Raw genomic sequence first — 24,768 nt, forward strand, 5'->3', positions numbered from 1 at the left:
AACTGATTTAAGTTAAATTAACTGATTTAACTCATTTTGTGATGAATATTGCTCAGTCTCCTCGGGGCTTTCACAGACTCCCAAATGGAATTCACAGTGACTGCCCAACACCTCCAATGAGGGTACAAGGCTTAGTTCTTGACTCTCCTTATGCTTAATGATTAAAGAGCTCCTATGTTTTGCATGTGTTTCATCCTGTGAAGCAATGGTGACCACGCCCCACTTTCCTATTTCTCGTCAAGTCACGGTGTTGAGACACAGACCTCAGTGTCACTACATTAGAATGCCTTGCTAGGCACGGCCCTGCCACTACGCAGGTGTCCGTGTTGCTTTCCCTCGAAGACACTGACCAACCTTTCTTGACCTTGACTTGTAACTTCCACTACATTCATCATCTTTATGATTTATCCCCTGTGAGTTCTCTGATGTTCTCAAAGTGTGATTTCTGGGTGAAATAATTCCAAGTTCCATAACATTTACAGGGCTTTTCATGTGTGTGAGTTCTCTTAGGTAATGCAAGATTTGATGTTTGGATGAAAGTTTTTCCACACTCATTACAATCACATAAAATTCCCTGTGAGTTTTTGATATTCTCTGCGGTTTGACTTCCAGTGAAAATTTTCCCTACTTCTACAGTTATAAGGTTTATCCCCGGTGTGATCAAAGAAATCAAAATATGCCATGCCAAATTATGCCAAAGGATTATTATCAGCGAAAGCAACTGAAAAACAGTAGACAGAAAACCCTTTTCACTCCACCTCCATGTGACAAATGTCAGGGCATAAGTCTCCCTTCGTAAAGGTGTTCTGCATACCCTCTGTGGAATAAGCAAGAAGGGACAACTCATATCCTGAAGATGACACCAACTAATACCTGTATAAACAAATCTTAATGAAATAACACTCCTCTCCCATTGGTTCCCCGAATATTTACATCCCCAGAACTGAGCACCTGCACAAGCTCTCAACCATTTTTTCTTTGTCTGGACACTTGCTTGCAAATGTATTGTCCTTTTGTTTGAATGGCACATAAGCTTCCAGGTCTGTTCACCTCCGTGGAGTTTTCATTTCATTTATCTCCATATGCATATAAAATAAACCATTTTCTCCTATTAATGTCTTCAATTTGCAGGATTCCAGCCACTGAACCTAACAGAGTACAAGAAAAAGTTATTTTTCCTCCCCTTCGCTTTTTGCATCTGAAAACTCTAAGAAGATTTTCCCATATTGACACGTTCATAAAATTTTTCACCTTTGTGAGTTTTCTGATGTTTTCGTAGGTGAGACTCATTGCTGAAAGTATAAATCACTACACTCCCATCTGAATTGTGTCATAAGTTCAATTTTGAGAGTTTAGTTGGAAACAAAACCTTTGCTGCATCAGTTACATTTGCAGCATTTCTCCCTGTATGCAGTCTCTGACATGAGGGCTGATTTCCAAAGAAACTATTTCCCAGAATTCATACTTTCACAGGTTTTCCCCCCTGCATGAATTCTCTGATGTCCTTTGAGATATGACATGAAAATACACACGTTCAGTTTCATAGGGTTTCTCTCCTGTGGTGAGTGCTCTGATGTTTTCAAAGATGTGACTTCCACAGGAAAGTTTTTACATATTCATTATTATTACAGGGTTTCTCTCCTCTGTGACATTTCTGATGTTGTCTGAGTGATGAAAGTTTTTCCCCACACATTACATTCATACAGTTTCTCCTGTGTGAATTCTCTGATGCGCTCCAAGGCTTGACTTCTTGGTGTAACTTTTACCACATTCATTACATTGGTAGGGTTTCTCCCCTGTGTGAGTTCTCTGATGTACTACAAGGCCTGCTTTGTGTGTGAAAGTTTTCCCACATTCATTACATTCATAGGATTTTTCACCTGTGTGTTCTCTGATGTTTCCCAAGGCTTGACTTCCTGGTGTAACTTTTACCACATTCATTGCATTGATAGGGTTTCTCACCTCTGTGAGTTCTGTGATGTACTGCAATGTCTGTGTTGTATGTTAAAGTTTTCCCACATTCAGTACATTCATAGGGTTTCTCCCCCGTGTGAGTTCTCTGATGTTTTCGAAGTCTTGACTTCCGGGCGTAAGTTTTACCACATTCGTTACATTGATGGGATTTCTCCCCTGTGTGAGTTTTCTGATGTTCAACTAGGGATTCTTTCCAGGAAAAAGCTTTTCCACATTCATTACAGTCGTACACTTTCTCAACTGTGTGACTTCTGTGATGTAAAATGAGGGATGACCTCCTACAGAAGTATTTTTGATATTCATGACACTCATAGCATTTTTCCGTCACTTGAGTTGTCTGCTGTATACCGAAGGCTGACTGAGAACTGAACGTTTCCTCACGTGTCTTATTATTACAAGATAGCTCTATTGCATGAGTTCTCTGTTGTACATTAATAACTGAATTGGAGTTAAAGTTTTTCCCACACTCAAGGGGTGGCACTCCTGTGTGATTTCTCTGATAGTCTGTGAACTGTGCTTTTTGACTAAAAGTTTTCTCTCTTATATCAGTTCTGTGAACTTGAGCAACCCTCCGCAAACTGTCCCCAATTATATTACATTTATCTTCATGAAATTCAAAGGGACTCTTCTCTGTGCTAATACTTGGTGAAACAAGGGCCAATTCATTATATACGTTTCTTCCAAATTCACAATAACATCTCTCTTTTTTGTAAGCACTGTTCCATGTAATGAAGGCAGCCTTATCATGCAAAGCATTACCACATTCATTATAGTCAAAAGACTGCCCCAGAGTAAATTCCTCCACACAACTAAAAGTTTGCACATTTTAATTGTAATCAGAAAACTTCTCTCCAATGTTTGGTCTCTCCAACTTCTCTCCAATGTTGTTGGAATGAGATGCATTAAATTCATCAGTCTTCTTTTTTGAGTCATTATGAGGAGCCAATGTTTAGAGATCAATGTTTGTATGCCCCACACTATCACATGTAGAGAGTATTTTTCTTGAAGGAACAATAAGTGTGCCCAGATTAAATGGTTCTCCTGAAACTGTCTCTTGCTCTGTAGTCAATGGTCTGTTGGTGGTGAATAAAATTTGACATAAATACTTGACTTGGTTTTCCTGGCTCTTCTCTAAATGATCAAGTCGGCAGTCTTCTATAAATGAGAAAGTTAAAAAATTCCTTATGAAATTTTGCATATTTTTAATTTAGAAAGTAGTATAGACATTTACCATACTATATATTTCACAATTGGATTTCTTGCTAAGTCTTTCAACACTGTGGTAATTTCAAGTACATATTAACTATATTCTTTTACCTCGAGAGGCAGGAAGCTTGCTGTAGGAAAGGGGAAAAATGGAAAACAACTTGGAGGTGACTATTGTACGTATTTTGGCATTTTGAAATACAATTTTCAAACTTTGGCGTAAAGGAATGGAATGATGAATTGGGAACATAAGAAAGTTTTTAAGAAAGTTGGTCCTGTGGACAAAACAAATCAGAGAATGGCATGATTTCAACAACAACCAAAAATATAAAAAAATTATGGTCATGTATTTTTAGGGGTTCCAGCAGAGAAAGAGTTTGGATTAAGGAGATTATCAGGATCTAGGTTCTTAAACTATCAAATGCAGATTAAAATGGTAGGATACTCATAAGTCTACATGCTCCCATTTGGAGGCTCCCCTTTTTCATTCTACATATCAATACCAAAATAAGTAATGGAACAAATTTCTTTATATTTAAAGAAATACTCCTAAAACAGAAGCTCTGATTCTCCTGGCTGTCATTCTTCGGATCACAAATGCCAAGAGGAAGTGTAAAAGTAACTGGAGGAAAATCCATCTTTCTACTGGGATGGGATGCATTGCTCTATTCTGGCTCTGTTGCTTTGGTGTTTGTTACTATTGGTCAAAAGTAAACAATTTTTGTCCAGAATATCTTAAGTATCACTTTTAAATATGCTCACTCATGTTCTTAAAACCAGTTTCAACTATGTCCCATATTTAACTCTGCTTTCTACACACTTTTCAACATACGAGGCTTCTACCGATTGTGAGAACTTTAAGGATCACATGTTTCTACCTCCTCCCGTAAATTTTAAATATATCCCTTATGTTTAGCTATCGTTAAAGAAATATTTGTATATTTGACTATTACCCTACTGCTACCCATATGCCATGCAAGCATGTCACGCTTAGCTAAACAGTTAAGATGATGCATAGCCCGCTACGTACTCCTGACCCGCCAAAAGATGAAAGAATTAAGAGACATCCTTCTAGAAAATTTAGTTTTACATTACCTGTATTACTTAACGTATTCAAACTATCATTTCACAAATCTACTAGTCCACAGAATTTTCAACCATGGTCTGGTCCAGCCTATTTTCCTCTACAGTGGTTCATTTAAAAAAAATCTATCTGGGGGCCAGCCCAGTGGCTCAGGGTGTTGGAGCTTCCAGCTCCTAACGCCAAAGGCTTCCGGTTTGATTCCCACATGAGTCAGTGCCAGATTGCTCAGTAGGTTGGAGCGTGGGCTCTCAACCAAAAAGTTGCCTGTTCGTCTCCTCGACTCCCACAAGGGATGGTGGGCTGTGCGCACTGCAACTAACAACAGCAACTGGACCTGGAGCTGAGCTGCGCCCTCCACAACAAAGATTGAAAGGACAATTCTACTTGGAAAAAATTCTGGAAGTACACACTGTTCCCCAATAAAGTCCTGTTCCGGTTCCCCAATAAAAATCTTAAAAACAAAACAAAACAAAAAACTATCTGGTACACACTTTCTTTTCTGACTTCCCTGTACATCAATTTGCAATACTCATACTCTAGATTTCCTTCACTACTTACAACTCAAATAAAAATATTACCTAACCATAAACGTAAAATTCCACTTACAGGATCTGTATTACTGACAATACAAAACACTGATGAAAGTAATCAAGGAAGATCTAAATAAATAGAGAGTGTACTATGTCATAAATTGGAAGACTCAATCTAGAAAAGATATCAATTACCAAAAGTATTCTATAGATTTAATGCAAGTCCTACCAAAATCCCAGTGAGATTATTTATAGACAAGCTTGTTCTCAACTTTATGTGAAAAGGAAAAGACACAATACCTATAATAATTTTGTAAAAGAGGAGTAAAGTTTACTTATATTCAGACTTATTAAGTAGCTACAGTAATAAAGACAGTGTAATATTGACAGAGAAATAAAAATATAGATCAATGAAACAAAAAAAAAAGAACCAAAAAACTGATCAACACAGGCACAGCCAATTGATTTCCGACAAAGATGTAAAAGCAATTCAATCCAAGAAAAGTCTTTTCAACAAATTATGCTCAACAATTGGACCACCACAGGCAAAATAATGAATGTTGGCCTATACCCATGGCTTGAGAGGTAAAGCATAAAACTACAAAATTTGAAAGGAAAAATAGGCAAAATATGTGGTGACCTAGGGCTACACGAGGAATTTTTAGACACAAGGAAAAAACTATCCATTTTTTAGAAATGTATTAAAATGCACGCCATCAAAATTGAAAATCTTTCTACAATGAAAGACATTGTTAAGAGTATGAAAATCTGGCTACAGGCTGACAGATAAAACAGGCAAAAGACAGAACAGATATTTCCCTAAAGAGGATATATATGTAGCAAATAAGTCCATAAAATGTCATCCAACATGATTAGCTGTTGCGACCTGCACAACACAAGCCGTGGGAAGGCGAGGGAGGCGGCGAGGGTTAAACTATCATAAAGAGACAGAGACTCAAATACAGTTAAATCACAGAGGACCGAGGGACTCGCAGCCTCAAGGGACTGGAGCCCCAATCGGGTCGTTGTGGGTATTTATTGATTTCTTACAATAAGCATCACAAGATTAAAGGCAGGGTCCGCGAAATTCTCACACACCATAAAAATTCTTCCAATTCCCACATATCTGTCCCAAAGCAACCGATGCTCATTGTCCCCAGGCGACTAAGGTGGGTGTGTTCAACCCCCTGGGGGAGCAAGTCTCACAAGGTAAAACCTATCCCATGAGCTAAGCAGGAAGAGCGATATCTTATCGCTCCAAGAAGTCCTTTGCATAGCAGAGTGCAGGACAACAACTGGGGCATGCATTAGCAGCTTCCCATAATGGTGAGGAGGAGGGGTATGGCTACCTCCTGACTTTTATTATGTTAACTCATGGGGGTCCCAATGGGGTCCCGTCTGGCTTAAGTCGTTCCTCCCATGAGGAATCAACACTCGTCTTTGACTGCAGACCCAGCTTACAAGGACCAAATAGAAAAACTTAGGATAAATGAACTCAACCCCAAAGAGGGACAGTCCCGTAGTTTTCTTTCCCTAAGGAAAGATTGGAGGGGACAAACGGCTAGGCTGCTGTGTGACCACAATTAGCCATCAGGGAATGCAAAGTACAGCACAATAAGACATCTGCACAGCAATTAGAACTGCTAAAAATAGAGATAATAACAAATGCTGATGATGTGAAAAAAATAGATCTCTCATACACTGATGGTAGAAATGAAAAATAGCATAGCCTGTCTGGAAAATTAGTGGCAATTTCTCATAAAACTAAACAGATACATACCACATGAACATAAAACTGAATCCTTTCAGTACTTTATCCCAGAGAAATGAGTATTACGTTCACACGAAAACCTATACACAACTATACATACATAGCAGCTTTATTTACAATAGGAAAACACTAGACACAACCCAAGTATCATTCAGTGGGTCACTAATCATTGGCAACAATTTGGATAAACCTTAATGGTTGATTCAAAAAAAAAGTGAATCTCAAAAAGTTATGTTGAAGAATTCCATTTATAAAACTTTCTTGAAATAACAAAACTATAGTAATGAAAGGCAGATTAGTGGTGTCCAGGGGACACAGATGACGCCTAGGGGGATGGCGATGCAGAATTATAAATACAGAAAAAAGCAGAGTTCTGTTATGCTAATGTAACACTTCTGTATCTTAACTGTGGTCATACTTACACAAAACTACTTATGGGATAAAACTACATAGAGCTATACACTTGCACACACGTACAAACACACATAAAGACACGAATGAATGCAAGTTAAGAGAATAACAAAAACTGAAGGTCAGTAGTCACCTAATTAAGAGTAATGTGCCAATACCAGTTTCTGGGTTTTGATACTCCACTACAGCTACTAAGATGTCACCCCTAGAGGAACACGGTGAAAGGGGACACAAAATCTTTGTGTTATTTTTGCTATTCCTGTGAGTCTATTTTATTTCAAATAAAAAGTAATAAACATGCTACATCAGGTTTGTTTGATGTATTACTGTTATAAGAATTCCAAGGGAAGACGGAAAAATCAGAAGAGATGTTCACATTGCATTACATTAAGTTCGTACATGTAAAGTATATTTACCAAAATGGTCATTAAACTCATCTACCAAGTTTTTCTGTATTGTTCAGAGTACTGGTAGTACTTGGCATAGTATTTGGCAACGAAAGTATAGTATTGTCAATTATCGTTTCAATTATTATCTTAAATGTTTACTAAGCCTAAACCTTACTTCTGCATTTAAACCTCTAGTACCTTTTAGGTCACTTTCAACTGGGGATGTGTTACAGACTTACTGATGGAGTTTTATAAAATGGCATTTCTCTAGGCCCTACTTCAAACTTATGGAATTTGTTTAGTTGATGTTGTGTATATTAATGGGTATATTACTAGCAATCTATGACTCAGAACTATTATTATTATGTCAACACTTTCCCTTTAAAAAATGTTGTTCATGCATTTTGATGAATCGAATGTAACATTCACTGACTTGTTTGAAAATAGGCTTATTTGATGTCCTTAAAGACATTATGCCTAAAACGTTCCTTACAAGTATGTTTATTATATTTTTCCTATCAAGGAAACAGTTACATTTTCTTGTCACTGCATTATTCTTATTATGAACCCACAGCACACTTTTCCTATGTGAAAATTATTGGGCTGGTCCGGGGGCTCAGGTGGTTGGAGTGCCGTGCTCCTAATGCAGAGGTCGCAGGTTCGATTCCCCCATGGGCCAGTGAGCTGCGCCCTCTACAACTAAGATTATGAACAACAGCTCTCCCTGGAGCTGGGGTGCCATGAGCAGCAGGAGGTTGGCGTGAGCTGCCGTGGGCTGCTGTGTGCTGCCGTGTGATGGCATGAGTGGCTGGTGGCCAGCGTGAGTGGCTAGCAGCCAGCGTGAGCTGCTGTATGCTGCCGTGGGCTACCGTGTGCTGCCATGGGAGGCTGGTGGCTAGCATGAATGGCCAGCAGTCAGTGTTAGTGGCTGTGAGCGGCTGGCAGCCGGCGAGAGCTGCCTTGAGCAGCTCTGAGCAGCCCACCGACAACCAGCAACCGACTGCCTAAGCTCGGGAAGTGCAAGGCTCATAATACCAGCATGTGCCCTACACAACTAAACTGAGAAACAACAGGCTTGAACTGGATGGGATTGTGGGGAATGGTGGGGGGAGAAAGCGGGGAGGGGGGGAAAGGAAAATTATTACTTACAATTAGGATCCATTACCATGAGAATTCAGACATCTACACATGGTGTTTACCTTCATACTTGCCAGGAAGCTCTACTAGAAGCTGGACCAGAGTTCATCTCATCAACAAAAGACAATCTCTAACCCTCAGGAAAAGAGGGTGTACTAACTTTCAAACTGCTGACCTTTCTATGAAAAGACTCTTACAAACATGCTTTTGATCTAACATCATTTGGAAAACTTTTAGGTCATTAAGGTGCACTGCCAGAATTGTTTTAGTCAGGAAGCAATTTCATGAGGCTGGCAACCCAAGATACCGCAGAACAAGAATTAATTACATGTAACTGAATAATTAATTACGTGTTAATTATATATGATTGATGAGGGGACAGAAACTTAACTTGGGCGTTAGCATTTGGGATAGTGGTTTCAGAGTGAATCAATATGAAATATGTCTCCTCTACCTGGCTTTGGAGTGGGTACACATGTAATTATAGAGTATTTATATTACATATCAGAGTAAGGAAGAATTATGCAGACACCATTCTTTATAGTGGATTTACAGGAGGGGAAAGTGCTCTTTCAAGAACTGTATGTTACCCGGCATATACTATGTGAAAAGTCTCATTTTCTTGTAAAATAGCCATTAAGTGGATTGGGAGAATACACACACACACACACACACACACACACACACACACACATACACACACACACACAGGAGAAATTAAAGTAAGCTAAAATATGCCATGATTCTGTTATACAAGTTGGAATCTTAGCCAAAATTTAATGTGTAGTAATTTTTAAAAAATGAGAGAGCTTCCCTTGTGGCCAGGCATGATCAGCAACTTAATGAATTTAACAACCTATATAGAAAAAGCATACAATGATGGAAAGTGTGATGTAGGGAAGAATGTCACACGGATTGGTGACACTTAGGAGACTGGATTATATAAACTCTGGCAACAAGGTAGGCAGCATAAATACATCTGATGAGGCAACAGGAGTTCATATTGGACAGTCACTAATATAACAGTAATTTAAATTTCATACATTGTTATATATGAAACCCTACATTTATAAGCCATATGTTATTTTGTGAATCGAGAGCACAAAATGTAAAAATGAACTCTAATTAGGAATAACAATAACCAAGCGACTAAAGAGCAAGACTCTAGTTTTGGGGATTGTTATTAGATCATGAGAATATGAAAAGACTGAGTAAAAAGAAAAACTAAAATGTCAGAAAGTGTGGAAAGAGCAGTATGAGGATGACCGTGACGAGCAATCAGCACTTTGAAGTGATTTCATGGTTATGTTATGAGAGTAGGTAGCAGAACAAAATAATTATGCAAGAAGTGGAAAAATAAGGATGTCTGCGTTGTGAGAGAAAATTTTCATCTTCAGTTGGTCATATTTGAAATAAAGACACCATAACAATGAGGTACAGCCGCCTTAAATGAGGTCATCAGGATGAGATATAAAGGTCTGAATTAAGGGGATGGATGACACAAGCATGGAGGGAGTTACTGACCAAGAAGAAGAGCAGATAGAGAGGACAGAGCTGAGAGGCAGAAAAATTCGGAGGAGAAAAAGACTGGGAATCAAACTTTATTCACTCAAATATCCACTGTGTGCCTATTCCTATTCCTTATTGTGATTGAGGTACTAGGGACACATTATACCAGGCCAACGACATGTGACTAAGCACTCAGGGAAGCACAGACAAAAGTAGGATCAAATCCAAGGAGGGACTAAGCTCGGGAATCATGATTAGTACCGTCACAGGAAGTAGAGAATGTTTGCGGGAGAGGAATAGGCCTCTGAAATTTTCAAATAGGACACGTAAGTGGAGATTTTGGAATATGACTTCAGAAGTAAGAAGAGGAGCTGATGAGTGCTTAGGGGGAAAATATAAGATGGGTATAGATGGACTGACTGCTGGACAGAAGAGAGCTGCTATAAACAGTGCATCGTTGAAGGACATAGTTAGAAAGTGATGACAAGATCTGAATTCTTCATAGAAATAACATATTTGTGAGGAATGTATGTAGAAAGTAACTCCCACTCATTACTCTGTCCCTTCCTAGCTGTTAGAACATGGAAACCAAAACAAAGACACAAATCCCTTTTTTACAAATCCACTCCGAATTGAGTTTTGTGGTGGGGTGTAAAGCTGGGGTTTTCACATAAATGGCTTTTGCAGCTTTCTGCACTGTCACCCTGTTCATAAATCAGTTCTTGTTAGAGCATGCATTTGTATCTGAGCTCTGTACTGTGTTTCAAAGGTCTATAATTATCCCCATGCCAGTAGTATTCGGTACCAGTTACAGCAGATTCACAATTTAGCATCTGATAGAAAAGATCCTACGCCATTCTGTTCTTCAAGTATGTTTATCCACATGGCGAGGACTCAGAATTTTAAAGTAGTATTCTACTCTATGACCATGATATTAATATATTCTTTTATTTCAGTCTTATTTCATGTTGCTCAAAGTTTTTCAAAATTTCCATATTTGTGCAGCTGTATATCTACAGCTGTGTGCTGTGCACTGTGACTTCTTATAAAATGCTTTCTCTCATTTTTCCAGCATAGGACAGCTACTCTATGCATTTTATTTAATTCTTTCTATTCCAAGAACCATGTTTTGGCTTTTACTTAATTTATACCATTATAGCTTTCCAATTATTCAAGTGATATTAAAAACAACAACAACAACTTCTGCTTTGCTTAAGTCTTCTCAAAATTCCTTGTGTTGAAACTTTCCCTTATGCAATGCTATACCCATTCCCCAAAAGTTGTGTGCATGAAAGGTTTAATTCACCAGTTTGGGGTTTTCTCATCCTGGATATTCCAAAATGACTGCTCTCTGACCAACTCTTGGGGGACACTTTGTAAGCCCATGGAACATCCTGCCTGGTAAGAGTGTGTTTACATACCTGGGGGCTGGGGCCACACCAGACAGTTCAGGCTCACACTGGGATTTATGGTTGGGGCCTTGGGCCTCACTGGAGGGGCTACACAGTGAGTAAATACATCAGTCACGCAGGTGCTATGGCCCTACATGACCGACCCCCGATAAAAACCTTGGACACCAAAGCTTGGGTAAATTTCTCTGCTTGACAATACTTCATGTGTGCTGTCATACATCGCTGCTGGCAGAATTAAGCATTTTCCATACAACTCCACCGGGAGAAGAAAATAAGAAGTTTGCATCAAGTCTGTTTTGGATTCTGTGCTTCGTGACTTTTACCTTTACTGATTTTATCTGTATCCTTTTGCTATAATAAACTGTAAGGTTTAATACAGTAGTTTGTTGAGTTCCTACAGACCTCTTGACACAGGTTCACAAATATATTTTCTACTTTTATAATAATAATTTTCAGGTACCCCTTCATGAAATAGATTATTCAAACATATATTTTTAACTTACAGATGGGGTATTTTTCTCTCATACTATCTATGATTTCTAGTGTTATTAAATTATGTTAAATTACCATTGCAAACTTAATAGTTTTCTTCTAACCCAAAATATATTTGTTTTGTTACTCCAGTAACTCTTCAGAGAAGGTTTACACTATATATTCAGAGTACAGAGCTTAGAAAACCCTTATCAATATGCATTAGATTCATGTCAGAAAATATGCTATTAATATCTAGAGGAGAGGTCAACAAACTTTATAGGCACAGCATATTATGGTGAATACTTCAGGCATTACAGGCCGTATTATCTCAGGCACAACTATTCAGCCATTTTGTTGTACCAAAAAACCAGCCATAACAAACACGCAAACAAATAACTATGTTCCAAAAAACCTGTTATTTACAAAAACAAGTAGCTAGCTGGATTTAGGTCAAGGAACATAACTTACCACCTCATGTTCTAGAATCTCGGTTGTGGTCCACTGTATCTTGTATGAAATCAGAGTAGTATACATAGGTCTATTATATCCAATGCTTGCTGTTTTTCCTTGTATCTCTTGCAGTTTTTAATGAATTTTCATGATAAATTAATTGGCACACAACTATCTGCAGCCTCTGCATTTCCTTTTTAAATTATCTTCATTAGTTTTCTTAAAGTGTCCTTTGATTACTGTACGAATCTTAATCTGAATCAAAACCTTGTGCAATAGTTATATAAATTCAGCCTGAATGACGTGTTTTTTTTTTTTAATCAAGTTTATTGGGGTGACAATTGTTAATAAAGCTACATAGATTTCAGGTGAACAATTCTGTATTACATCATCTATAAATCCCATTGTGCGTTCACCATCCAGAGTCAGTTCTCCTTCCATCACCACATATTTGAGCCTGAATGACTTTATGTACATTCTCTGGATATTACACATTTTGTATTTTAAACATTCAAAATTATTTTCAGGTACATCTCTTTCTTATAATCTCATACCATTTTCTATTAATAAGTGACTTTAACACATTGACACTGATATGATAGTTACATCTCTTACTTTATGATGTGCTATTTACATCTTAATATTCACATGTGGTTGTTTTTTTTAATAAAAAGCCTTTTCAGTGATATGTCTGTTTTCTTTGTATTATCATGCTGTTTTTCTTCTAATAATGACAAAGGTTGTATTTTTGCATTTATAGTAGCACATTTAGAGGAGTTACATTTCTCAATTACAAATCTTCCATAATTCGTATTTATTTATCAATTATACAATACATAGTTTTTTCAACTACCCAACCAGTGATCAAATTAATGTATCACTTCTCTCCATTTTCCCTTATTTTAAACTTCTATTTTAGTTGATATTATAATATACCCATACACCTGACTTTATACTAGTTAAATATAAATTGATTGATTTGTCAGGTAGAAATGATATACTGTGTTACCTAATTGAAAAAATGAAAACAATTACTTTGTATCCCTTATGTTACACTCCCCATACCCACATGTTTTTGGATCTATTCATTTCTAAACTTCCAAAGGTGCCCTTTGTTTAACTGATCCCGTTTTGGATTTAATTTTCAAGAAATACTGTCTACCTGTTTTCCAAAACTGACAGGGATAACTCCCATTTAGAAATTTGTCCTCTAATTACAATGGGTCTTCTTCTTCCAGCTTCAAGATCACTTCTGGTCTTATACAGTAATACCCTGTAAATGGAAAATAATTTAGGAAATTGGTTTACTGCAAGGACTTTGATGATTCTAAATGTGAAAGAAGGTGCAGTTTTAAGAGTGGCACAGTAATGATACTCACTAGACCCTTCTTTGGGGAGGCGAAAAACAAAATTATTTTCAGATGCTCAAAAAGATCTCCTTAAAACCTTAAATCTCAAGCTCAAATGACATTAAATTCTAATAAATCTCCACGTTTATAGCTACAGTGAGAAAAAGCGATGGAGATCCCTTCAATCTTTGAATAGTTACAAATTAGTGGACACAAGTGGTGAAACTACACAGGGATAGGCAATTACGAGAAAGATTTAGTATGAAGAATCGCCAAAGCACACACAGAAGTAGGAAGTTTTTGCTTCCAGAGTGGAGAGGGAAAAAGGGTCCTCGAAGATTACTATTCAGAAACAGCAAAGGGCAGAAGACAGTGGAGTGATATATTCTAACTACTCAAAGAAAAGGACTATCAGCCAAGAATCCAGGAAAATGATCTGTCAAAGATAAAGGCCAAATAAAAATATTTCCAGAAGAACAAAAACTGAGAGTTTCTTGCTAGCAGACCCACCTCACAAAATACACTACAGAAAGTTCTCTTGACTGATTTAAAAAGTAACTGCATAAAACAATGAGAACATGTGTGCAATGTTAGGTTTCTAACACACACAGATGTATTTTTATATTTCCCAATAAAATCATAAAAAGGTAGGTGGGAGTCAAGCTATACTAGACCAAGGAAATAAAACCAAATGGTAACTCAAATACACAGTAAAAAAATGATGAGAAAAAAATTAACAATACATAGACATATATAACACATGTAACAAAAATTAACATAGTAACCTGTCTGTCCATCTCTAAAATTAAGTTAAGATAAACTTGATGTAGATTGTGGCAAGTGCAGGTGTACAGTAGTATCTCGGTTTTCGAATGTCTCCACTGACGAACATTTCGGTTTACAAACGCCGTAAACACAGAGGTAAATAATTCGGTTCTTGAACATGCCTCAGGAATCAAACATGTCATGCGGCTTCCGCTGAGTGCAAGATCCTGAGGCGTAGCTGTCGGCTGTTGAGGTCTGAGCATCTGTGCAACATGGAGGTGATATTTGGGCTTATCTGGTGACTGTGTGCAATCAATCTGTGCTCATCTATCTCTGGAGCACTCTTGCAACCAATTTGTTTTTGTGAGTGTGTGGAACCCAGTGCATAAATCTGTGTTCAGGTAATCTCAGGAGCTCTCTTGTAACCGATTTGTTTTTCTGACTGTGTGCAATCAATCTGTGTTCATGTCATCTCAGGAGCCCTCCGCCCTTGCTGTGAGAAATGGATAAAATCTGCAAAGCCAACAGAATCATTAACAAAACAACAATAGGGGTGAAGAAGGAAATTATTTCCAAACATGAAAGTGGTGTCTGTGTATGTGATGTGGGCCCCAAATTCCCATCTGCATAAGATAGGTAGTTTGGGAACCTTCAATCAACTCCCCATCACTCCTCACTGGGACACAAGTAAGAGCAGTTAACATTCAACTCCATCAACCAAGAACAGGAGGACAAGAGCAAGGAGAGAGCAAGGCAGTGGGCACCTGGTGGAGGGCCCAGTTCATCCAAAGTTGGAGCCATTTCCACCCATACCCGCCTGCCTGTGCTCTGCCAGTTCTGCCTGGCAGACTCAATCGTACAGTGGAGCCTGGGCACTATTGGAACGAGACCTAGGTCGAGGGAGGACTGTGGGAAAATCTCAGGAAGGAGAACAATTCCTGAGTCATGGTGTGTCACTGAGGAAAGTCCCTATACAATGGGTAGAAACCTAGGAAAAATCCCCGTACAAAGAAATCCACACACTGAGCACTGAACATAAGCTGTGGGGAAAATTGTCCCAGAACCACAAAGTCCCCAGGCACCTGTCTGTGAAATGGGGGTGGAAACTGGCCTGCCTCTGGATGAAGGAAAGAGCATTATCAGTGTCTGAAATGCGGGGGGGAATGGGAGACAGGGAGCGTGCCTGGCTAGGATGTTCACGGGGAGCAGCTGCGGGAGACAAGCCTGGACCATCAGGTGGACCCGGCCAGAGGGCTTTGGAATTCGGGCTGAGACGGATGCAGCTCAGCGCAATCCGGTGAAACCTGACAACAGACAGTAGGTTACACAGGCAGTGCTGCCTGCGCACTGTGTAGAGGAAGAAGGGACAATTCCTCCTTCACCCCTTTGCCACTCTGACTCCCAAAGACTGAGCGTCACTGTCTGCAAACATGGGCCAATTGTTTCTTTAGCCGGCTGACAGAGCCACAGGCTTCTTGACGTCCCTGCCGGCCTGCCCCTGCTCTCCACACCGACTCCAGGGTCTTCTGAGAGGCTTCCCGCCCCTAGAGATGTTTCCTCTGCTCCTAGGAGCCTTGCCACCCTTCCCGTAATAGTGTCCCCAGCCACACCTTTCCAGAAGTAGGGCTTCCTGCTGAGGCTGGCCAGCTGCCAACCAGGGCAAGCAGGGAGCCACATGTGACATCCCTTGAGAAAACCAACGGAGACCTGGAACAGACAGGGACTGCTTGTATTTTCCAAACATCAGAGCTTGGCCTGTTTGATTTATTGAGCCTCATAACTGATATGTCAGGACGGCTAACACCTCCAGCTCCTAGTGAGGAGAAGGCCCACGCGCATCTCACCGACCTGGATTCAGGCACAGGATGTACCCTCGGTGTCCTGTCAGCTCTCAGAAAGCAGGCGCTGTCTCCTCCGCCGCCGCAGCAAGTCGTCACCACCGCCTCTACCGACGCTTCCTCCACTGATCACCTTTTCTTGTCTTTTCTTTTTCCTTTTTCATTTGGAGACATCTGTTTCAATTTCTGGTTTCCTCCCTCTTTACATATCCAGGTTTTGGTTGTTTTCTTAGTGAGTCTGAGGATATGAGAAACTTCATTATTCACATATTGGGGCTTTCAGGAGAGAGCCGGGTACACACCCAACACACTCTGAAAATAGTTTGAAGGACGGAGCAAGTGGTCTTGGATTTTACTGTGACATCAGAGAATGGAGCCAGAGTGAGAGTTGCTATTTATAACTAAGAAGTTATAAGAAGCCAGGATTTGTGTGGTTTAAACGGCCTCATTCATGCCAAGCACGGAAGGTGCAGACTTTATGATTATTTTGCCTAGATGTGGGGCAGAGAGGGCAGAGGACATGAGGTTTGTCAGCTGTCAGAGCTAGACATCAAAAATGTAGACAGACTATTTACTACGGAAACCTCAAAAAGAATAAGCCCAAAGAAATTCACACCAAGACACAAAATAGACATTAAAAAATGAAGGAAAAAATTGTGAAAGCAGCAAAACGATAGCAATCTTAACTATAGGGGAAAAACAATTGGGTCAACAGTCACATCACACAAAAAAACCACAGAGGGTATAAGAACGTGGCACAATTATTCAAGTGCTAAAAACTGTTCACCCAAAATTGGATTTGCACTGAAAATTATCCTCAGGAATGAAGTGTAAATCAAGACATTCTCAGATGAAGCAAAATTTAGACAATTTATCACCGGCAGGACTATCCTCAAAGAATGGCTACAAAAATTCTCCTTATAGATTGTAAATGTTTAGGGCTCTTACACTGTCAAGGAGAAAATAGAACAAGAGAAGAGGTAAAAATTATATCACTTATCCGTGGGAGATACATTCCAAGATCCCCCAGTGAGTGCCTGAAACTTAGGCCACTACAAAACCCTGTATGTACTACGTTCTTCCTATACATATGGACCCATGATAAAGTTTAATTTGTAAATTAGGCACAGTAATAGGTTAACAACAATAACTAACAACGAAATAGAACAATTATAACAATATACTGTAATTAAAGTTATGTGAATGTGGTCTCTCTCTCCAGGCAAACTAGGACATTTCTTTTTCCTCCTCCACAATTTCACAGCCAGTAGATTTCTTAGTACTGTCCATTGTAGCAACTTCAGCATATGATTTTTTCCCCTTAAGTCAAGAACGTTTACCTTTTCACTTAAACGAAGCACTTTACGGCTTCTCTTTGGTATGTCAGAATTGCCAGCCACTACTCTTGTGCTTTAGGTCATTATGAAATAAAACAAGGATGACTCGAACACAAACACTGTAACACCCTGACAGTCGATCTCATAACCCAGATGGCTACTAAGTGACAGTAGCATACTCAGTGTGGAGACACCAGACAAAAGAATGACTTATGTCCCACACAGAACACCCAAGATTTCATCACGTTACTTACTCAGAATAACGCACAAGTTAAAACTTATGATTATAATTGTTTATTTCTGTAATATTCATTTACAATTTTAGAACCTTGGTACACCCCGGGTAACAGAATCCATGGTAAGCAAAACCATAGATGAGGGCGTACTATCAATGCAATAGGAATTCCTTCTCTTATGTGTTCTAAACTTTCATAGTGGAAACATTGTAACTGTCTGATATAGTTCTTAGTATATACAGAGTAAACATTTCAGTAAGTTATATTATAAATGAGGAAAGGTAAAAGGAGGTACACTTCACTCAAACTAATAAAATGTGAACCTTAGCATCCTCTGATGACTTATACAAAATGGAATTCCTAGGGAAACCACTACAAAGAACTATGCAGAAGAAACTCCTTCAAAACACTACAGGCAGATCAAAATGGAACGCTAAAAAATTTTCAAGAACTAACAGAAAGGAAAAAAAAAACAGAAGAAAATAAAAAACAGCAGACTTAAGCCCCAACATATCAATAATTACATCAAATGCAAGCCATCTAAAGACAATGTTTAAAAGACAGACAATCAGAAGGATGCAAAAACAATCTGACTTTATACTGTCTATAAGAAACTCACTTCAAAGTAACGATGTAGGGAAATTTAAAAGTCATAGACCAGATAAAGGCATACCATATACACATTAAAAAAAAAAAGCTGAAGGTCTGTATTACTATCAGATAAAGGAGACGGCACAGAAAAGAATATAAAGAGAGACACAGAAGGACATTACATAATGATTAAAGGAACAATCCAAAAAAATGATGTGGCAATAAGAAATGTGCATATAACAACAACAGAGAATCCACGTATATGAAGTAAAAACTAAGAGAATTAAAAAGAGAAATAGATAAATTTATAATTATAGTAAGAACCGTCAACAACCCCTTCTACCAACTGATACAACTACACAGAAAATAAGCAGATACACAACTTAACAAAACCATCAACCAACATGCTCTCATAGACATTTACAGAAAACACCATGCAGTAACAACAGAGCACATACACTTTTCGAGTGTCTATAGAATATGTACCGCAATAGGCGATATCCTGGGCCATTAAAAAAAAAAGTTTAATAGAAACGAAATAGAGTGTGTTCTATGACCACAGTGAACTCAAACTAAAAACCAGCGATAGAAAGTTATAAAAAAATCACCCAGATGCCTCAAAGTACGGCACACCCAAGGGGCAGATTGGGCAGATACCAAAGCCCTGCTGAGGCAGATTCTGCTCTGTAGGATCAGCCTCTGCACAACTTCTCCACTATGGTCATAGCCAGTCCTCACAACTAAAGAGCCTGAGGGTCAGTCCCTCTCACTGACCTGCAAACAGAAACCAAGGTCAGCTACAAGAGGAGGGCACACACAACTCACACAATGACACTACTGGAGTTCGTGGCTCAGATGACCAGAAATACTGCGCTGCTGAACCCCACAGCTCACCTACGACACAAGGACACCCATACTAGTATCTGGAGACATAGCAGCCCTGCCTAGTACATAGAAACAAACATAGACAGGCAGCCCAAATGAGGAGACCAAGAACTATGTCCCAAATAAAAGAAAAGAACTAACAACAAAGTAAAGACTACCAATCTACCCGAATCAGAGTTCCAAATACTGGTTATCAAAATGCTCACTGACCTCAAGGAGAATTTCCACAATGAGACAGGAAACATAAATGGAGACAGGCAAGATGAAAAACAACCAGTCAGAAATAAAGAATACGATAATGGAAATGAAGAATACATTAAAGGGAATCACCAGTAGATTAGGTAAAGCGGAGGATCTATGTAGAATCAGTAATGTAGAAGACAAGGTAGCAGAAAACAATCAGAACAGCAGAAAGAAAAAAGAATCAAAAAAATTGAGGAGAGTTTAAGGGACCTCATGGACAACATCAAGCATACCAACATTTGCATTATAGGGATACCAGAAGGAGAAGAGAGCAATCAATTGAAAACCTACATGAAGAAATAATCACACAGAATTACGCTAACCTGAAAAATAAAATAGATATGTAAGTCCATGAGCACGGAGAGTCGCAAACCAGATGAACCTAACTAGGCCGACACCAAGACACATCATAATTAAAATGCCAAATCTTAAGGACAAAGAGAGAATCCGAAAAGCAGCAAGAGGAAAGTAGTTACTTACCTACAAGGGAACCCCTGTAAGACTGTCAGAGGATTCTTAAAAGAAACTTTGCAGGGCAGAACGGATTGGCAGGAAATATTCAAAGTGATGAAAATCAAGGAGGCACAACCACGATTACCCTACCCAGCAATATCTTCTAAATATCATTTAGAATCAATGGACAGATAAAGAGCTTCACAGACAAGAATAAGCTAAAGGAGCTCATCACCACCAAACCAGTATTACAAGGAATCTTAGAAGGACTTCCTTAAGACAAAAAATAAAATAAAAAGTATGCATAGTAAAGTGGCAATAATTAGATAACTAGCTACAGTTACTTTCAATGTAAATGCACTCAATGCTCCAATCAAAACACAAGGGGATAAATGGATAAGAAAACAAAACCCCTACATATGCTGCCTACAAGAGATGCACTTCACATCAAAAGACATACACAGAATTAAAGGGATGGAAAAAGATATTTCATAAAAATGGAAACAAACAAAGAGCTAGGTAGAAATATTCATACAAAGTACATTTTAAAACAAACGCTATAACAGTAGAGAAAAAAGGATCTAGTAATCACATCTCCGCGTATTTATGCAAACAAACCCAAAATGCTACTTCAAGGGGAGGTACTCATCCATATGTTCACTGCAGCATTATTTACATAAGCCAAGATAAGAAGGCCACCTGGGTGTCTCTGAATGGATGAATGCATAACGAAGGGGTACATATATACAATGAAATATTACTTAGCTGTAAAAAGAAGAAATCTGGCCATCTGAGACACCGTAGATGGACCTATAGGGTACTGTGCTGACGTAATACGTCAGAAAGCGAAAGACAAGTGTCATATGATTTCACTTAGAAGTGGGTCTAAAGATCAAAGTAAATAAATGAAACAGAACCAAACTTATAGATACAGAGAACATGTCGATGGTTGACAGATGGAAGGGGGTTGGGGGTGGGTGAGGGTATGGGATTAACAAGTACAAATTGGTTGTTACACAGTAGTCATGAAGATGTAGGAGACAAGATAAGGAATACAGAGAATAATATTGTAATAACTAAATATGGTGTCATATGCGTACTAGATAAATCCAGGTTACACATGGGAGGGGGACTGCTCGCAGGATGAAAAAGGTGAAGGAATCAAGACATACAAACAGGTACTTATAAAATAGTTATGGGGATTTAAAAAGTAGGAAATATATTTGATAATATGGTAAAAACAGGTGGTACTAGTCAGGGGGATCACTTCCTACATTATATAAATGTCTAACCACTATGCAGTACACTTCCAACTAATATAACATAATACTGAATTCCAACACTAATGAAAAACTTAAAAAGGGGGGAAGGTCAATAATATTGTGATACCATGGTACAATGTCAGATGGTGGCGGGACATATCATAGTGATCACTTCTTCAGCATAGGGAATATAATGAATAATGTGGTAATAACTCTGTATAGGGCTAGGTGAGTACTGTTCAACAAGAGTCATGTATACCTGAAACTAAAATAATATTGTATGCTAGCCATATTTTTATAAAAATCTTAAATATATATATATTTAACATCATATTTAACAGTGAAAGGGAACGCTTTCCTTCTAACAGTGAGAACAAGGCAGAGACAACAGTGCCTATTATCACCACTCTTATTCAACATAGCAATCTTAAAGGCATTATGCTAAGTAAAATAAGGCAGATACAGAAAAATAAATAGGGAATAAATCGACTTATATTTACCTAGAGTACTCAAATTCACACAGACAGAAAGTAGAGCACAGGTTAATAAAGGGGGAGAACGAATGGGGAGTGAGTGTGCAATAGGTACCTTCACTTAGAAAGAAGAAAAAGTTCCGGAGATAAATGGTGGTGAGGGAAGCACAACAAAGTGAGCATATTAAATGCTACAGAACTCTCTATATAAAAATAGGGACAATGGTAAATTTAGGTTATGTATATTTTATCAAAATAAAAAAAAAAGAAAAATAAATAACTAACCCAAATTGTATCATATCTAATAATAAAAATTATTCACTCTTAATGAAAACCTTCACAGAAAGAAAACTCCAGGGACAGAACATTCAGTGGTAGAGGAGGCATACCTCAGTGATAAGAGAACATGACTGCATAATGCTTCAATGGTAAATTCTACTAAATATTTAAGGAAGAAATAATACCAAAATCTATGCAATGTCGTCTAGTACATACTAGAAAGGGTTGAACTAACTTTATAAGTATTACCAAGATATCAAGTCCTTCAGACGCTAATCTACAAATATCCTTTTAATATACAGCTGCAAAAATTCTTAAAATGTTAGTGATCCAAATACAGGAATACCAAATCAATAATATAGTATCAACAACTGGGGTTCAGCCCAGGAATTCAAGGTTGGTTGAACATTCAAAAATCACCATAATTCACAAAATTAATTGAATAAAAAAGGAAAAACCATGGGACTATCTCGATAAATAAAGAACACCTTACAAATTCAATGACGATGATTATCAACGAAGAAAAACAAAAAACCTTTCAGGAGACTAGACAACTTCCTCAAACGGATAAAGGGGAGCTTTAAAAACAATTAATTTAGTTAATTATGTCATGGTGAACTGTGAATGCTTTCCCTCGATGTTTAGAAAAAAGGCATGAATATCTTCTCTAACCACTTGTATTCAATGTTACATTGGTGGCCCTAGCCAGTGACAAAACAAAAAGAAATAAAAGGCGTATAGTTTAAAAATGAAGAAGTAACATATCTTAATTCAGATAACATAACTGTTCATATAAAACATCCTTCAGAAGCTCCAAAAGATCTGCTACAATAAGAATAATAAAGTTACAAAACACAACGACTATAAATAAATCAACTGGATTTCTATATATTTCTAACAAACAATTGGAATTTGTAGCTGTAAAGTAGAGGCCATTTACAGTATCATCAACTTCATAAAATATACCTAGCAAAATATGTGTAAAAGATACACACTGAAAGCTACAAATCCAACAAAAAAATAAAGACCTAAATAAAAGGTAGAGATATACTATCACTTTAATGGATCAGAAGATTCAATATTATTAAGATATAAGTCCTTCTCAGACCATTCAAAAGAGTGAAGATTATTCTCAGAATGGCAAGGAAACCTCTTAAAGAAATTGACTAGAAATTCTAAAAATTACATGGAAATGACATAGAATGTATAATAATCAAAACAATTTTCAAACGAAAAACATTATGGAGAACTGAATCATCTTTACTTGAAAAATTTCCACAAAAATACATAATAAAGAAGGCACATTACATAACCAAGAACGATTGAACAGAATAGAGTCCAGGTATAGAACTACAGATATATGATCAATTTGTTTTTGACAAAGAAGCCAAGGCAGTTCACTGGAAAAATATTAATCCTTCCAGCAAACTCTGTCAACATAACTAGACACATATGGGAAAAGTGAACCACAATGTAGTCACACAACAGCCTAGCCAACTGTCCCCCCGTGTCTTTCCTTAAGGAAAGAAGAGTCTGTGAGACTGTGCCTTTCTGGGTCTTGGTTCCATCCTTATGTTTACACCTTATGTCTCTCTGTCTGGTCCCCAAAAGAAGGTTTGCAGCCAAAGACGGGTAAGATATCTCACAGGAGATACAACCTAAGCCAGGCGGAACCGAGTGGGGACCCCCAATGAACTGCCTTAGAAAAATATGGGAAGGGGCCTTGCCTCCCCTTCCCCATGCCTGGGAAAAGCTGTTGCCGGCTCTGCCTTTTCCCTGGCACCTGTTTGTGAGAGAAGTTACAAAAACAATAAAGATCAGTTCTCTCCACTTAGCTCAACGTAACTGTTACAAAATAAGAGACTTGACCCTGAGAAGGTACACATACCTTAATTAAGACATTGTGGGACCTTGTGCTTCAGGTGTTGACTAACAAGGGGTGACTGAGATAAATATTTTTCTGTTATGATGTGTGAGTTTCAGAGACCGTGTAAGAAACAATGTTGCTGTTTCTTGTTTTTGCATACCTATTCAATAAAAACCCCCAGTCGGCCATATTCTGGGCTCCAGTCCTCTGAGACTGAGAGACCCCTGGCCTTCGGAGAGATTTAACTGCATTAAGTCTCTGTTTGTTACTTTCTTAAAAACTTAACCCAAACCGCCCCTTCTCGCATCCTCACTGTCCGTGTTGCGCTGGATGTGACACAACAACACCTATTTCACAGCACATAAAAAAATTCGCTGGCAGTGAATCAAAGTCCTACATGTAAAATGATAAAATATCTTCAAGAAAACAAGGGAGGAAATTTTAGTGACCTTGGATTAGGCAAAAAAATATTTAAAAAGACACAAAAACCATGAAATATAACAAATGATGAAAATAACATGAACAGAAACAAACGATATCTTAAAAAACAAAAAATTCTGCTGTTCCAAGACACTGTTAAGAAGAAAAAGCAAAAGATAGGAAGAAAACTTAGCAAAAGATTTATCTAATCCTGGTCTTGATAAAGATTATATAAAGAACTCTGTCAATTCAAAGGAACTCTTTAAAAAAAATAATCTGAGAAAATGGAACAGACTTCAACAAACAAATATATGCATGGCCAAAAAGTACATGAAAATATAACATATTCAACTTCATTAATCATTAGGAAAATACAAATTAAAACCAGTAAGTTACAAGACATTCACTCGAATCTTAAAAAGC

General features: G+C 38.1%; 2 protein-coding genes and 1 long non-coding RNA gene across 14 annotated transcripts in view; 1 reads left to right on the forward strand and 2 right to left on the reverse strand.

Annotated features, from left to right (window-relative positions):
- LOC109439571 (zinc finger protein 510) overlaps positions 1–24,768 on the forward strand; it is a 283,485-nt gene that overhangs the window by 24,705 nt on the left and 234,012 nt on the right. The window lies entirely within an intron of this gene.
- On the reverse strand, positions 637–2,800 carry LOC109439880 (uncharacterized; the record flags this gene model as incomplete). The annotated part of the gene is given in 5 exon segments (XM_074331482.1): positions 637–1,148; positions 1,252–1,673; positions 1,675–1,704; positions 1,706–1,882; positions 1,884–2,800. Coding segments are annotated over 4 exon segments (1,218 nt in total), but the record flags the coding sequence as incomplete, so codon positions are not given.
- LOC109439483 (zinc finger protein 33A) overlaps positions 2,748–24,768 on the reverse strand; it is a 29,628-nt gene continuing 7,607 nt past the window's right edge. For 5 of the 12 annotated variants that reach the window (XM_074330284.1, XM_074330282.1, XM_074330281.1 and 2 more), the window contains one exon: positions 2,748–3,129. In XM_074330284.1, the coding sequence (XP_074186385.1) occupies positions 2,924–3,129 (206 nt within the window). In that variant the 3' untranslated portion in view covers positions 2,748–2,923. Of the gene's footprint in view, positions 3,130–12,467; positions 13,621–15,596; positions 16,538–16,595; positions 16,791–24,768 lie in introns of those variants that run through there. The other 7 variants (XM_019719797.2, XM_019719798.2, XM_074330286.1 and 4 more) reach the window with 5 other exon arrangements.

The sequence above is a fragment of the Rhinolophus sinicus genome, linkage group LG04, assembly GCF_036562045.2.
Source record: "Rhinolophus sinicus isolate RSC01 linkage group LG04, ASM3656204v1, whole genome shotgun sequence".
In the NCBI taxonomy this organism is placed as follows: Eukaryota; Metazoa; Chordata; class Mammalia; order Chiroptera; family Rhinolophidae; genus Rhinolophus; species Rhinolophus sinicus.